General features: G+C 39.6%; 1 protein-coding gene across 1 annotated transcript in view; it reads left to right on the top strand.

Moving 5' to 3' along the window:
- Positions 1 to 17,971, top strand: part of lamc3 (laminin, gamma 3) — a 158,332-nt gene that overhangs the window by 21,423 nt on the left and 118,938 nt on the right. The window contains exon 3 of the mRNA XM_084745504.1: positions 15,850 to 15,980. Coding sequence (XP_084601630.1) covers positions 15,850 to 15,980 — 131 coding nt within the window. The remainder of the gene's footprint in view (positions 1 to 15,849; positions 15,981 to 17,971) is intronic.

Raw genomic sequence — 17,971 nt, forward strand, 5'->3', positions numbered from 1 at the left:
CTGGGGTCTCTGTTGTTGTCTTTTGTGCTTCACAATGAACCACACATTTTCAATGAGAGGCATGTCTAGACTTCAGGCGGACCAGTCTAGTACATAAACTCTTTGAGTACAAAGCCACACTGATGTAACCTGCAGGGTGTGTGTTGGCATCATCTTGCTGAAATGCGTCTGTGAAAAAGATGTCGTCTGGATGGCAGTATACAGTTTGTTCCTCCAAAATCTGTATGCACCTTTCAGCACTAACAGGGCTCTAATAGGTGTGCAAGTTTTCCCATACCATGGTCATTAACACAACCCCGTAGCTTCACAGATTTTGTGTTGGAAATAGTCTGGATGGTTGAGTCTTAACTTCCATTTCCACATGCAGTGGCAAACCATGTTAAGCAGTTTTCCGAGGTGTTCTGGAGCCCATGTAGTAACACTGTCATGTTGGTTTTTAATGCAGTGCCACCTGCGGGGTCAAAAGTCATCTGCAATCAATTTACCTTTTATACTGCATCACAACTTTTTTCGAAACTGGGGTTTGTATACTGTTGCTTCAGTTGAGCAAAACAACATTGTGAGTTGTACAGTTAAATGGGTTGCTATCTCTGTAGCAGACTCATTCAGAAAATTCCCCAGAGTGCTTGTGCTATCTTGATTAAAGTTTCAAAGATAGGAAAACTCCTATCTTCCTATTACAGAAGCAGTTCCTAAACTTGTGTCCTATCCCATCAGACCTCATATCTTATCATACATGAGGAAATCCTACCTACTTGATTCTTCAATCGGTGCTCATCCTGCCACACCTGTATCTGTGTTGAGGATATACACAAGACTGCCTGTATCCATGACAACAGCTGCCTCCCATCACTTCTCACCGGCTAACTAGCCATGTATAATGGACAAAAAAGACAGGTGTTCAATATTAGCTTTGATGAGTCTGAGGGATTAATCATGTTGGTGGAGAAGAAGTTTTCCTCCTAGTTATTGGCCATGGATAAAGATTTGAACAGAGGCAGCACTTCGATCAAATTTAAAATGAATCATCTTGGCAGTCGGTACATACCAATTAACACATGATCCTGGAAATTTAAAACATCACCATATGGTTTGAGTAGCCTTTTACTCAATATTTCTGTGTTTATTTTGTCCCCGTCTTCATTTTTGTTTCCATGTAGACCTAAGAACAGCGCTGCTGCCTTTTCTGACAGTTATTTTGAATGTAGGAGAAGGTCTATGCCGATCTTACTTCGGATTCCAAACTTCAGAAATTTCTCAGCTAGGACGCTAAATTCCTTTCTTAAGATAAGATAGGATGCTTTCCTAAATGCTCAGGGGAAAGAAGTTTCTGTAGTCCTAAATGTCATCCTAAACTGAGATGAGATAGGACATCAGACTTAGGAAGTCTCTGAAATGTGGCCCCAGGTCTGCAACTTTTGTTTCGAAAAACAAAAACTTGTATCTACAAAAATGCACAAGCCAAGTATTTCCTTCTTTCTTAGTAAGTCTATAAATGGACACTTTTTTCCTTTACCTGTCGCTGTTGTGAAAACTTCAATACTGTTTTACAAAAACAAGGAATATAGTAATTTCTCATTAAACTATTGAACTGTATGGATGTTTTATTTACATGTCAAGTCCATGTAAAGAAAGGCATAAGGGAGTGCGTGGGTGACCAGCATGACAGCCTTAGTTACATTAAAGCCTGACTACTAATGGTTTTGCTGGCTGTATTTCAGTATGCTTTGGATGACATCGACCCACTGATTATAAAGCTGCGAGGGATCAATATAAGCCAAGAATACATAGATTGGGTGGCAAATCTCTCAACAGACCTGCCAAACACCCTCTCTCCTCCACTCCACCTCTCCCTCTCTGCCTTCCTCTTAAACAACAAGATGAGAAGACCCATAATTGACTGTGATCTGTGTCCCATTAGAATAAAAGGCGGATCAATTGCACCATTTCTTTCATTAAATCTTTCATTCCGCCTCTATTTTAAAGGTTGATGGGACAGATGGGTGCAGCGAGCAAAGACAAAAACACGTCAGCCATCCTATTTGGTGCAAAAACAAAGCAGGTGGAATTCAAAAGACTGGTCTTTTTCATGCAGTGAATCATCAGAAAGAAATAGTGGGACGTACTCTTCTTTTATGGTGCCAACCTGCTACAAATACAAGAAAAATAGAAAGAAAATAGGCAACTCAATACAAGGGGTGGGGCTGAGAGCAGCACTCAGAACTATAACTCCCACAACTGTTTATTGAAAATAAAATGAAGGATGTAAAAATGAGGAAGGAGAGGGCAACAGGAAGAGAAGATATAATAGCTCCTTGCTTTAAATGATAAATACCACCTCATATACAAATCTTTCTCTTCTGTAGTGTAAATTGTGAATGCTTTATTTCACCAGGCAGTCATAAGTAGCAAATAATAAAACAATTAAAGCATAATCAAGCAGTTGGTACAGTCTGTTGATCAAGTGTTCTGGTGTCCAGATTTTCATTTCCATTTGAAAGCCTGTAGGCTAGTTTGTTCCTTTGTAGTCCAGCTGATTCCAGATTGTGTCACCATAACACTGCAGGCTGCTCCGGGATGCAGCTTTCTTGGCTGGAGGGATTTCCGGGAGACGTGGTTCCACAGCTCCAGAGTATTTTCCTTGAATATTAGAGGCCTGGTGGTGAAGCCCACCTAAACTATTCTGTCAGGTATAGGGGCCACTGTGACACACAGATTTAAACACAGCTGTCATTACAGCTACCTTGGGCGCAGATCTGGGGGGCGACGGAGGGGAAGAGTCCCCCAACAACTTCTGAAAATATATTAAATAGAAGCCAACTCCACTTTTGAAATAATTCACACATAAACACTTTCTGAAGGTTAGTCTGTGTATGTCTGTGGCAAATACATCATCACGGGTTAGTTAATGATGTTACTGAGTAAATGATGTGGGCTAATTGCGCCTGTAGATTGAAGCGAATCAGAGAAGAGTCTTGCTGATGGTGCAAATAAAGTTTTACCTGTGAAAAATATGGCCCTACCATAAAACTAATTCATTTAGAATATCCACTCGAAAGACCTTTGGGAACAGAGGGTATTTTAATATTAATAAAAACAATAAATTGCGCTGACCTACCTTATAATAATGAACCTTGTAAACAACATAAATAAAGTTGGGTTATATCCACCCTGTTTTCTACTTCTCTCAGCTTGGATAAGGTTGAATAAGAAGCACAAATTGCTATCAAAATAGAGACAGTGGTTCTGCTTTCACCACTGTCCTGTCCTTAGTTGTAATGACATCTGCACCCTTGACAGCTAATTAAATTCTGTCCACTGTGCTGGCAGCACCACCTATTTGTCGAAGTTTGTTCCCTGATTTATCCTGTAGCACCTAACCTGACACGCTAGATGGTTTGTTACAAAGAACCATCTGGGAATTCATCCTTAGAAACTGTTTGGAAAAGGGCAGGCACTTAAAAAACAAAACAAAAAAAAAAACTTGGCAGATGATGAACCATTTGTCTTTCACATCTAACACGGTCTAACTTCAACCAATCTATTCAATGCTTCCACGGACGCTTCTTGCTGTCGTCACACCTAAATTTATGCCCGTTGCTGCCAGTAGTCCCTCCCAGACTTTCGTGGATCCAGCTGCCTTGCAAAGTAATGTAGCACCACCAAAAGGTCAAAGTTTAACACCCACTAAATGGACTGGCAGATTTTATGCAAACATTAATGTTGCCCGACTGCTCCTCTAGTGTCACCTTTCTTTCAAATTCGTCCAACACTTTGGTTAATACCAAATATCTGTCAAACTAATGACCTCAGCTGTTCTTGTGTGTAGTGAGAATTATCATATATCAGCCCACTAGCAGGCTAAACAGGTAAACATTACCTACTTCTCATCAGATGCTTACCATTGTCATTGTCAAAATGTTAAGTATTATGCTAGTATTTTGCTCAATGCACTACTGTTACTATAAGTACAGCCCCCTTGTAGTTATGTAGAATACATAACTACAAGAAAACCCATCACAATACTTTAACCTTAATCGTACCAGCTGGAGTAACTGCAGAACCCAGATGTACTTTTTGTCATATCTCAAACGTGCTTTATCCTATCAATCCAAATTTTCCAGAATTTGTCAGTTTATTTGTTTGTAATGCCTTATTGTTTTCTGTTTCCCTTTTAATTTGTGCTTCTTTTAAAAAATACCAACGTATCGCTTCCTGCGGGATCCCAGTCAAAGTCGCCAAATTGTGCTTATGCAGAATTGGGTGACTTAACAGATGGAAATATTCATTCGAGGGAGATAGACACAGATGCAGCAGACAGATTTCGTTATGTGCTTTGTCTAGTTTCATTTAATATGCAGATTAACTGTAACTTTCCTAAAATAATAATAATTGTTTTTTTTCAAATGTCACTAACTACATAACTAATAGAGGAAGATGTCCCTGATCTTCAGATAATTCAAACTCATTAATTCAAACCTTGTGTGAACCACATACTGTAGGTTGATGCTGTCTGACTGGGAGGTTTTTGTGTGGCTAATATGAGATAGGAGAACAAAAAGGGGGTAGGATGAGGTGTGTCATATTTTTAGGACCTTTATGATTCAGGTAAGCCATATGTGATGACCTCACATTGTCACTGTTATCAGTTGACCTTTTCTCGTTTCCTATTGAGGCAAAACAGCTGGAGAACATGCCGTAATATCCTGCGGTTAAATGTCTTGGATGTGACGCTTTAATTCCTCAGAATGCAACAGACAGAGCTCTTGTACAAATGGAAGGGAGGTGGGAAATTTTCCTCTGTTGTGATGGTAATCACCGCTTAGCCTCAATGAATACACATCTGTAAAACAAGCCTCAGTCTCTGAACTTGTGAGTGCTGCTGCTCAGGCAGAATGTGTTTTTCATAAAGTTGATGTAATCAGAGTAAATGCCCCAAGCACTTTTTCAGTGTTGTTTGTAGCAATATTGCATTTCTATAGACATGAGCAGTGATCCAGCTAATGCATTAAAATCAAACCTCGGGGCTACAAATGAGGCCATAGTATAACATATTTTGTCCTTCTGACTGACACTGTGGTTTTATGCCAGGCCATCCAAACACTTAAACCAGTGACTGTTTACAAGGAATGCATTTTAAGTTCAGCGATGTGATGGATAGTCTTGAATAAGTCTTGATGTGTAGTTGCACATGCAGCACAATACATCAGGACTGTAAAAAAAAACATTTTCTAATGGGAAACTAACATTATAAGACAAATATCACTCACCCCAAACCATCCAAACTCGCTGGCAAAAATCAGTAATTATACCTTTCATAACAGGGAAGTTCCTGGTGTGTCATTGCATTGATCTGTTAATTAGTTAGTTAGTTTTGTAGTGTGAATTCAGTGAAACCAAACTATCCTTTGAAAACACCAAAGTCACAGGAATGCATAAACAAGCCAACAGATTGAGGCAGCAGTAGAGCAAGGAAGCTAAAAAAGAAGGAAGGGTCATTAAATCACTGTTGAACATTATATGCTTCAGACTTAAGTGCAAACTCTATTGAAGCTAATCAAGGAATCATTTATCACCGTTGTACAACACAGGGTTGTACAGCGAAATTAGAATATTCACCCCTTTATTCTACACACAAAATACAACATACATTTATTTCTCTGTCTCTCTCTGACTGCACTGCGTGTGTGTCAATGTGCAGTACAGGAGTCTAACAGAGGGGCAGTAATGAGCCACTAACGTGCATGTAGCCTCCATATCTTGCCCTGAAGAAGTATTTTATTCTCATGAACACAAGTTTTAAAAACCGGCGCCACCGTCAACAGAAAGCTGTACATCAGCAGCAGCAGGAGATGTCGGTAAACCACACAGGAAATACTTGGATACTTCAGGTGAAATTGCAGGTTTAACACTTAATATAACATGTAATCAGAGCTATGGAAGTCGCGTAGGGCCCCAAGAGGTACGCAGGGGCTCCGCCTCCCCCTCGTGTCAAAGCATGTGTCAACGTTTACACCTTTACTGAGAGGATGAAGCGGAACTAGACAAATTAACACCCCGAGAGTGAACAGTAATGAGGTAAACTTGTGTTTCCTCCTCTACAAGTTTGATACCATTCATTCACATTAACGTTAGGTTCATGCTCCCTCCTCTGTCTGTCTGTCTGTCTGTTAGCTGAGCTGCAGTCCGTCTGTCTGTGTCCTGCTTACAGACACATCCAGGGCTGCTCTGTGACTTTCTGTCTGACACAAGGAGTCAGAAAATGAAATAAAACTATTTATAAAAGTAAAACACCTGAGAAACACTGACCATCAGCTGTAACTGTGTTTGTGCATGAAATACCATCAGTCCTCCTCCCCTTGTCTTGCTGGAGTCTTGTGTGTTGCGTCCCGTCAGATAAAAAAAAAAAAGTCTTAGGGATTATTGACATTTCATTTCCAGTAATGCTACTTGGACACCAACATTAAACAAAGTATGCTATTATCTGAAGTGTCTTTTAGTGTTTTAGAGGCAGTTCATCATCAGTCATACAACATAGATATTTTGGTTTCTAGTGTGCTTCTCCATGGCTTCAGTAGAACTGCACCAAAGTCTGGTACAGTCTGTTTCATATTGATGTAATGTACCTTCCATCTTTTTTTTTTATTTTCCCTGCAGTAGACCAGTAGACTCTTGAGTTCTGCGTGGCAGAATTACTGATTTCACCCATGGTGTTTGGCTGGTGTGGTGAGAGTGATATTTGGCTTATATAGCTGTGGTTTCCCATCCAAAAAAGGCTGTTTCATGGCAAAGTAAGCAACTGAAACTAAGTGGCTAAAATACCTTTTGTTGCTGACGCTGTCCACTGCAGTACATTGCTTAGCTTTCATGCTGGTGCTCCTCTCTGCTTCTCCAAACTGGGGACAGGTTAACCAGAATCAACGCCACATTAAACATTGTGAACTGCTCCTTTAAAGGATTTTTAATCACAGAAACCACATTTATCAATTGGCTTTTCATGCAGGGAGGTAACGATTGGGCATATGTGTCAGGGGTTAAAATCACACTCTCTCAACAGAGCATAAAATGATCCCTGTTCCTCTCTGTGGCACGTCACTGTGCCATTCTCCCCGCATATGTCTCATACAGAGCCATGCATATTTCATGAGGCTTAAAACAGGAATTGCATCCTGCCTGTTTTATTAGCATTTTAATCCCTTTGCAGATTCGCCGCTTGTGCCACAGTCTGAGGAGCGCGTAGTTTCAATATAGACACTTCACACGCTTCATCTGCTGCTTTTAAAATATATCTCCTTGTCATATTGAGAGGTCAAAGTGAAATTAGGTTGAAAGAAAAAAACAACTGGTGACACTTAAATGCGCAGGTGTTTTTTCATGTTTATGTCACCTGCCTAAATGTGCTCTACCAGCGATCTAATGTGTTGTGTTCTCATTGCCACATGATTTTTATTTGCAACAAACAACACTCACCTTGCAACACGGCATTTAGATGATTTCTCTTAAGTAATGGCTTACTTCAAAGGGGGGTTCTGTTGTCAAGTTTGTAAAGCTCCCTTTTTTTCAATAATCACGCAGAAGATGAAAGCTGCTGCATGAATTCAAATTTAATTTGTTCAGTCATCCATTAAAACGGTTTGTCTGTCTCCCCTGCCACCAGTCCATCCTCTCCCTCTCCCTCTCTTCCTCTCTCACACATCTAGAAAGCTGTGTGGCAAATTGGAGCTCCGGCATTGAATGACAATGAGTAAAAGGGGAAAAATACATATTGAGGGCACAGTGAACTTAAGCAATTAAATTAAAAAGTTATTAACTTTGGAATGAGGGACACTGCTCTCTTTCCCGTCACTGCCTGCAGCCAGAGGCTTCAGAGTTCAAGGAAGCGGGCTGAAACAGAAAGAGGGGAGACGGGAAGGGAGACAGACATGAAAGAGGTAGAGGGAGACAAGATAAATTCTAGAGGTGAGGGTGAAGGTTATAAGCCCCTAAGCGGAGATGTCTGCTAAAACTGTTTGATATCATCCAAAAAGTTGTGCAGCCTGATAAGTGTCTATGGATGTGTGCACCTGCTCATTTGATCATTAGAGCGTTATTGTCTTAAGCAAAGGACTGGCTCATTGCCACTCTAGTCTATCCCTAAGTCAGCATCATTGTAGCATTGTGAGCCCAAATTCCAAGGGAGCGAGAATCAAAGTTAATTAAGCTTTTGCTGCGGTTTGCACAAATAATAAGTAATGGGCTGACTACTAATTAACCCTAAGAAACTGCTTCCTTTCAATGCAGTAAGTGATATTTGGAACTATTTCTGCTTTTCCTTACACAATTAGCACCGTCCTACCAAGCATAACTAATAACTCTTCCATATGATAATGGTCTCCTGCTCTGTGATGAATGGAAGAGAGTATTTGCTTTGCTTTGGTGGGTGAGAAATCTTGAAATGCTAACAATGCATTTAGAACGTTTTATCATCTATGTGCGTGTTAAAGCCCAAGAGCTCGATGTTGGACACAACAGCAATGCAGTAAGAGTGTTCAGAACCCCCTGATTCATAGAGGTGTGAATCTACTGCGTTTTAACATTAACGATCATCAGTTTGTGCTAATCATTTACTTAATAATTTAGCAAAAGGGCAAGTCATGTCTGTTACAGACTCTCCTTGCTATTTTTTGGACACAGTCATGATTTGATCACCTAAAAATGAAAAAAGAATAAAATTCTTTACCCTGAGCTTAGAGACAGACATAGGGCACTTATAACAGTTTTGCAGAGTTTTATGTCATTCGTGGATCAATTCCAACTAGTGCACTTGACATTGAATAAAACTGAACCCATGAAAATATTGACACAATCCTCTCTGCAGTAGCTACTATTCTTTTTTCTTGCAGTTGACAGAAAGCAGCTTTTGGATGGATTGCCATGAAATATGAATATATCCACATCCAAAAAAAATAGTTATGCACAAAATTTTCAAGTTCTCCTGGAAATGAATTGCAACCTCTGGTCATTTCATTTTGTGCAGTACTTTGGCTAATGACTAAATACCTGAAAATCCAAAGATATTTCCACCCATGATTTTGTCAGACCTGAGTGACATTTTTGATGACACTGATAAAAATCAAAAAGTACCTGCAATTCGACTTGGACTTATACACTACTGACTAGTGAGTTGGACTTGAGCCTTTTGGCTTAAAAATACTTGACACTTTAACCCAAAGATGAAAAAGTATGTTATTTAAAATGTGTGCCCCAGACGAATTAATTTTCTAAATCAATGAATGTTGACATTTTTCCCCAGAGCCACCAATTCAGTCACTTCAGCAGCATCCAATCAAGCTACAATGAAGAACAATATATATTACTGAGCCACAGTTGGAAAAAATTATACCAAAGATTTCGTTCCCATACAAAAACTCTGTGATGGTCAACAAAAAGGGGGAAAACACAGCATGCAAAATGTGCAAGTCAAAAATTACTGACTGAGTCACGATGACATTTTAAGTTGCACCAAGCACAGTAAGTTGAGACTATTATTAACATAGTTAGCAAGGTAATTCTTAGCTAACATTAGCTTAACAGCTAAGTAACTTTGTGAATCAGTGAGTGTGAAAACTCACTTTCACAGTATGCTTTGTTTAGTAGATAGAAACTCAAAGTTTTGTACTTGGGACTTGCTTCTCTTGACTTGGAACTTGCAAAACAATAACTTGGTCTCTCACCTCTCTAGTAGCTAACATTTAGCTCACTGCTGTGTCTGTGTGCAGCCTCACACAGTCATGAGCATGGCTGTAGCCTTTAAGTCTCATTATCATTATCTAAGTCTCATTTTTGCATTCAGTCTGTCTTTTTATTGTGCAACACTCTTTAACGTGCAAATATATGATAATGAACTCTATTACTCACAGCGGAATTCTTTTCAACATACTTCCCCCTTGCTTATGTTTCTCTTGTCTGCTTGTGTTATGTAACTCCTTTAGTGGCTGGACAGAATACATTTTATTGACACGCGGCCAATAAAAACGATGAAAAGTCTTTGCCGATCAGACCCCACCATGACATCATGATATTTAAGCACACAATAAACACCTAATTCTGCTGCTAGTGACCTCTCTTGCATTGTCACAGTAACAAAGACGTAGTTTTATTACGCGAGGTAGTGTGGGCTCATGGGAGTTGTTGTCTTCACTGTTAAACAGCTACCATTGGGATGAAAATCTGTTTAGTCATGTTCATGGTTAAGGCAATATATTAGAGCAGCAATGATTAACTGATTATTAATAGATTATTAAATTAATCATCAACTTTTCTGATATTAATTAATTGGTTTGAGACACTTTTTAATTTAAAAAAGTTGAAATTATCTGATTTCACCTTCTTAAATGTGACGATTCTCTGGTTTCTTTATGCCTCTCTGACAGTAAACTGAATATCTTTAGGTTGAGGACAAAACAAGACACACAAGTACACCATATTGAGCTTTGCAAAACACTGATCGGCATTTTATGGACCAAACAACTGATCAATTAGTGGAGAAATGATTGATAGATTAATCGGTAATGAAAATAATTGTGACAGGAAAGGCACAAACATGTGGAGCACTCAGACACACATTGTGTAATTGCAACTGACAGATGAATTGACAATGAAAATAATCATTAATTCCAGCCCTATAATGCATTAAACTGTTGTTGACTTCCTTCCTCACTCTCTAAATTGTCAGATGCATCCTGCGTTTTCATGGAAATTGTAGCAAATAGATGCTAGCAGGTTTGATCATTGTTGGACACATTTGGAATAATGTAACTACACAACTCAACAAAACATGTAAGGTATGTCTTGCATTTTTTTTTAGACATTTTAATACAGAAATGTTACATATTATATCTTTAACTGAAGGAGTAAACACCCATACTGAGCTGATTCAGATAAAGAGAATTGTGAATGAATGAGGCATAGTAGTCCTTCTGAATAACTTCAGCTGAGCTTCATTTTGCCAACAATGATAACCCTGCACTAGTACAGCTAAGAAAGCGTGTCTTGACAGCTGTTTCTATTGGAAGCTTAAACCATAATATATTTCTTAGCCTCACTGCCCTTCATTTTATAATAATGCCTTACCTTGCAGCTAAGTTTCTCATCTCAAACTCCATCTCCTGTCATAAACCATAAATGAAAACCGCGTCATGTCCAGGTAGTGTAAAACAAAGAGAAGAACTCTGTTGTCTGTTTTCCCTGGAACTGCAGTGCATCAGGGTCATTCAGTGCTGTCCAAACCCCATTAGCCAGTAGAGGCATGTCAAGTAGGTCCAAAGTCGATAAGCATAGGCCGGAACAATAGCATGCCAGCCAGCTGCAGTCAATTCTGCAACACTGTAGTTACGGTCACTATAAAATAGCAGCTCTATAGCCGCTCCTCAACAGGCTGCTAAGGAACAGAACGGTCTGGAAATCCTGAAGTGCACTCCAGCTAGAGGGAGAGTGCAGTGCAGAGATAGGGCTGGCACTGGGACAGAGAGTAAAGGAAGAGAAAGGAAAATAAAGAGACTTGGTATCAGGGTGAAGTGAGGGGGCATTTCAGGGAAGAACACTAAAGGTGGGATGAGTCACAACTGCAGGACGGACAGAGGTTCAGTGGAAGGGAGCCACCAGTTGGTCTAATTAAAATTAAAAAATGTCATCCGTTTTCAAAAAGACCTCTTAACTAGAGTTTTTTAAAACACTATGCCGCTGATTGCACATTACTGAGCACACCAGACTCCAACTGGAATTGTCTTTATTTTACAGTACACTAATAAGACCTAACAGGCAGTACTTTTTTTTATCAAATTAGACAAAACCAGAAATTATATGTTCTTTACTAGCCATTTATTAGACTTTATTATAGGGTAGTTAGGGACACATTACAAGAGAACTGCACTGTAAACTAAGGTGAAATCTTGATGCCCACTTCTTTGATCAAATCATGTTATCATTACCATCAGTATTACAATAAGTCTCTGCAGTCACCCATAGGCTTAATATTCCTCTAGCTCTATAATTTTGGCCTTTACTTGGTAGATTAGGTTCACATCTTGTTTTTACATAAGGAAGTGGCACTAATATAATTTCAGTTAAGTGTACAATACTGTTCTGTTGCAATGTGTCCCTAATTACTCTCTAAGTCTAAAGGGACTAATATTATCTAATGAAGAACATATTATTTCTAGTTTTTGTCTAATTTGATGCAAACTACAGCTTGTTATGTCTAATTGGTGTACAAAAAAAAGTGTGACCATCTTCTTGTTAGGATTTAGCGACAAAGTTAGCCCACAGGTGGCACTGAAGCCCAGTAGTCACGCTGGCACCGTCCACGCAAGGGTTAAACCAATCAGGAACACATGTGTAGCATATTCACACCAGATGTTCCAGTAAGGGGGCTGTGACCTCTTGACGCCCCAGAAGTATGTGTGTTGGAACTGCAGGCACGGACCGCGCAGGTGGTCTTAATCCCAAGACTCCCTCCTTTGAAACGTGGGGATGGTGGTCGCGCTAACAGAACAAGAAAGCCCCTGAGAAGCAGCTCTTTTAAAGATAACTTAGTTCCAAACTTTTACTGCAGTGCTGCTTGGGCTATTTTAAGCGGAGAGAGATCATGTTAGGTACCTGTGAAGAGAGCCTCAGAGGGCTCAGTAGTGTCACTGCTTTCTACCATCCAATTAAACCACTTTCTTCACTTGCTGCATAAAGGGTAATGTTTAACTGTATTCTTTTAAATGGTGGCTATTATGAAAGAAATGAATAAAGAATGAATGTGTTACGTTTTCCCAGTGCTCATATAGACACTATACAGATTCTGATGAGTTGCTGTATCTTAAAGGACTAAACCAGCTGTTTTCATCCTTTATAGGCATTTTTAAACCAGATTAATTTGTGGTTTAACTTTGAATTATGTTGCTCCAAACTTTTAAACTAATTTAGAATTAAGAACAATTACATTTAAATCTCTCTTTCCACCTCAGCTTAGTTTTCACTTTAAACCTAGGTTCAATTTAATTTTAGTCCTTCCAAATTTAAACTTCAGAATGTTTTAGCTAGCTAGCAAACATTGTAACATTTTGTTAACTTTCTAGCTAGCTAACAGTTAACTTTTACACAAGATAACAAGCCATCTAATGTTTTAACTTTTTAGCTTGCTAACAAACAATGCTATGTTTTGTTAACAGCAAACAATTCAGTGTTTTATTAATTTTTTTAGCTAGCTATCATACATTGTATTGTTTTGTGAAGAAATAGAAAGCAGCTTTTACTGTTTACCCTCCTCTTTTATATTTATGAGGTACTGACAGCACTCAAATTGGCTTTTTAGTTTTTATTTTTATTTTATTTATGGTTATCAAGCATCTCAATATCGATTATATATATAATGATAAGTATCAATGTTTATTTCTTATTTTTATTAATCTATTTAATTTTGGTACACCAATAAACACTTTTATTAGATTAGTTTTTAACTGTGCAGTCAACAGGGCTCTGCCAATTTTGAATCTGGATTTAATCATCTCTACCTGTCTCAGTTTTACAAGTCCTGTAAACTTTAATGTTTTTAGACCGACTTCTCTTCAGAACTTCCAGAGAGCTACTGTTCGCTGCTTTCTGTTCCTTTATCTACAGTATGAAAATCAGCTTGCAGACATTTAAAACTTGCTTGAGATAAACTACAAAAAACAGACTCCCTCAAATGTTATCATTGCCTGTCATGATAATGCACTTGTCAGCAGGGACTGTTGTGAAAATATTCTGTTTTGTTGTATTCTGTTATGACACACAATGTCAAAGTAGGCTACCAAGCCTTTCTAGTGTGTCTCAGACAGCCATGTTTGTTTATTGAGATGTTGCTCAGTGCTCTATATATTTTCAGAATGGTCCCTGCATGTCAATGTGAACAGCTGTACATTTTACAAACAGATAAACAAGACTATTTGTTTACTGTGATGTACAGACCGCTTCCACTGCCGCCATATTAATATGAAATAGTAGGGTAAACACAGGTGTTACCAGTGACACAAATTGAGATCCTGTTCCATGTAGCAGAGCCTTTCCAGTGAGCCAACATGCACCCAACATGCAGTGGTGACCTAAAGGTTAGAAAGGTGAGCTTGTGAGCGGAAGGTCGCTGGTTCAATCCCCCGACGGCGAGGATAAATCTAGGTGGCGAAAGTTAAAGTGAGAGTAGCTTCTAGCAGCTGTAGTTACTGCATCATGGCATCATGTCAGGTGATGTGGAGGGCATGGGAGACAAAGCCAGAACAGAAAAAAATGGAAATTATTTAAAAGAGTACAATATATTTGAGAGACAGTTATTTAGATAATATGATCATATGCATGTTAACATCATGACAACAGTATTTCTTTTTGTAATATCACGGTAATCGCCAGCACCTGTATACCGTGACTCCCCTGAGGCAAAGAATTGGACAGACTGAATTTTGACCTTAATATGGTGGCAGATGAAAAGCAAGGTAGATCGCCAAAGTTATTACAGTTTATTCTGAGGGTGAAATGCAATCTGTCCGACAGTTGTTGAGACATTTCACTCAAAGCTGCATGGAAACCTTGTGCTGGTGTGAGAGGAAAATGTCGGGGGATGACAAATGTAATTATGTCCTGTTGGCTCTGTGGATATCTGCACTGATTTCATGGAAATCCATCCAGTAGTTGTCAGTGTGTTTCACTAAAAGCTAAAAATGTCAGTGTCAAGTCGGGGGATCATGAATGTCTGCACAAAATTTCAAACATCTAGAGTTACACTGTTAGCATGGCAAAGATATAGTATGATGTGCGAGTATTGTATGGTTTACACAATGATAACAAGATATAAAGGTAAACTGTACATAATTTCCACTAAATAGGCTGACACAGACTAAACCCAATCCAATTCAAACCACTGCTCTATGGGTTTTAGCTTTAGCACTACAAAGGCAGATTGTAGCACTTGAGAAAAACATGAATGAATGAACTCATCATCACACATGTTTTCAGTCTGAGGCCCATCCGCTCCAATCTCCTTCTCTCCCATTGCCACACTTCAAAGACACCTCTGGGGAGAAGCTTCAAAACGTACAGCATTACAGGCTTTTTTTTCAGGACTGCCACAGAGTCCCAGCCAAGAAACAGACAGAAACTTTCTCTCCAGCTATTTGTTTTAAAGTTGCTTCTGTTCACTGGTAAGAGATTCCTCATGTCATTTGTTCTCCCTTTTACCTGGCCTCACTTTTATCTTCCACCCCACTATTGCACTTCCCGTTTGCTTTTCCTCTGTTTGTGTTATCCCTCTTCACTTTTTTCCTCCCGCTCTTGCTTCATCCTGTCTTTACCTTTGCAGTGGGCTCAAACAGAGGAGCTTAAATCATATCAGGGAGGGGAGCTTTGCCACGTCCCATCCATTATACTGAAGTAGTGCCGCGGTGGTGTCTCTTTTCTCATGTTTTTTTCATTTTTGGGCTTTTGTCTCCATTAATCCTCTTCGTTCTTCACCACTCTTACTGACATTAACTCAATTTCCTACACCCACTCATTATCTCCCCATTACATCTGCCGTTACACCATCAACCGTGTCTTCCTCTCTCCTTGATCCAACAACTCTCGTTTCCAACTTCTTCATTTTTTTGCTCTGTCTTTTGCAGTCTTTTAACTGAAGCCCAGTTTGTCTCACATCCTGTCTGCTTCTTTGTGCTTCCAAGAGTGACAGCAGCCAACACACTGCCCCCCTTTGGTTCTCATTTTTTTTTCAAATGGGTGGCCTTGAAAGGTGTTTTCTGACATCTCTTTCACCTTGCTGGTCTTTTCTCCTTCCCCCCACCCTTCTTTCTTTTCCAGGAATGGGTGACAGCCACTGACCTGCTCATCTCTTTGGATCGGCTTAACACCTTCGGAGATGAGTTCTTCAAGGACGCTAAAGTGTTACGCTCGTACTTCTATGCCATCTCTGACTTCTCTGTGGGTGGCAGGTAAGAGAGAGCCATCCAAAACAATGTCACCCTGCCTGGCCAATATCCTCTCTGAAATGTTTAGGTCAAGATGAAATGAAAATACCCTTTTAACCCCTTTTAGATCACATCTCCAGTCATACTGTCCATGAACAACCCAATCATTTTTTCTTCATGTAAAACAAATTATGGCTCGTTTGGGAAAGCTAGAACCAACCAATCAACAAAAAATATGATGACATCCACCTGTCAATCAATCTTCAACTTTTAGAAGTGTGGCGCTAAGGCTAAGATATATTTGTTAGCTTGCTAGCAACAGTATGGTACGTTGGAGTGTCTTCCAAGATGTCTGCCACCTCAAACCTTGTTCTGCTTCACCAAAACACAATGTTTACAGGCCCGCTGACTAGAATTTATTCACTTTGGGGAAAGCAGTATCTATTACAGCAGATTATGCTAAAGGCATTTTTCATTGGACTGCTTCAGCTAACGTTAGCTACACGGAGCACACAAAAACACCACACAATGACTCTGTTCACTGATTTGGTTGATAGTGGATCATATTTTATTTCTGTTTTGCTCCGATGTCCTCTAGCTTCTCACCCTCGACTCTGGGTCAGAGTTTCTGCTAACTTAGCTGCCGTTAGCGAGCAACAGAACGAGGCTCAGCAGCCTCCCAGGAAACACATACGGACCAGAACCGAAAACAGCCTCTGAGACCAACAGCGAATACAGTACTGAGGTTATTTTCAGGGTTTCTTGATGCTTTCCTGAGCTTTACTTGCTGGTACAGTAGCCAACCGCTAAGCCTTCAGGTGGCAGGAGCCAAACCCAGCAAGCAAACCACCTTTGCGCTGTATTCTCTGATGTCAAACCTCCGTCACTTTCTGAAGCAGTATTCGGTCCCAGTCTCATTGTGTTCAGCAGGAGTTTGCAGTCTGGGAACAGTCAGCAAATGCTAATGACTGCTGCTCTGTGGCTGTATGGCTGTATGGCATTGCGTTAATGCTTATTTTGTGCTATTGTCTACTTCGACAAGTCCTTCCATTGCTGCCTATTTTTTACAGGAAACGCGTCAATATGCGGAAGCTAATGGCAGTCTGAGCGGAGGTTTTCAAAGTGAGAAGCGGGCCTTCCCAGGAGAGTCATCAGACACTTTCAGCCTCACTGAATGGAAATGAAATAAATATTACATTACTACATTAGTTATCAAGAGGAGATCACACAGAATAGCCTGAATATGTGTGATTTGATTAAAGAGATGGTTCAAAGATACACTTTTACTGTTTTTCCCAGAGTCAGGAACTAAATGCCTTTGGACAGACCTTTTATTATGTATTTGATGTAGTCTGAATTTATGTCAAATATTAGGAGTAATATTAGGCTATCTTGGCTCAACAAACATGTCCCACAGACATCCAGGAATTAAATGAAACTCAGCCAGTAAACTGGGGGTTCTGAGGGGAGGCCCTCAGTCTCAGTCTTTGAAAACTCCTGCTTCAGAGGTTAACCTTGAGCTTTGTCCTGTGAAGCTGTGAAAAAATGATTTCTTTGTGTCACGGTTGTTGTTTTCTTTTTCTTTTTCTTTTTTTTTTTGCTTAATTTCCAGCTCCCAGCTATCTCAAACATAATGCAACACAAACACTGTCCCCTACAAAATGCATTTATATAATACTAATTGGCCTTGCCAAAAATGTTTTGGAGGAAACAAATTTGCTGCCTGAGGGGGTGAGAGGGGGTGTGTTTGGGCGTACAGAGCACAGCTTTTGACACGTGAGCCCAAGGTTCATGTCCTATTTCTCACTTAATGGTAGAAATAGACACATAGAATTAAACATGGTTAAAGTCAGGAAAATGATCATGGATTTAGTCAAATATTGAAAAATCCAGCATGACTCACCTGGAACTTCAAGCTGACTTTGACTCTTTCAGTATTTAAAGGATCAGTGTGTAGGATTTAGTGGCATGTAGCAGTAAACTTGCTAATTGCAAACACCTTGTCTTTCAAATGT

Source organism: Lutjanus erythropterus, chromosome 20 (assembly GCF_056507025.1).
Source record: "Lutjanus erythropterus isolate fLutEry1 chromosome 20, fLutEry1.hap2, whole genome shotgun sequence".
Lineage (NCBI taxonomy): Eukaryota > Metazoa > Chordata > Actinopteri > Lutjaniformes > Lutjanidae > Lutjanus > Lutjanus erythropterus.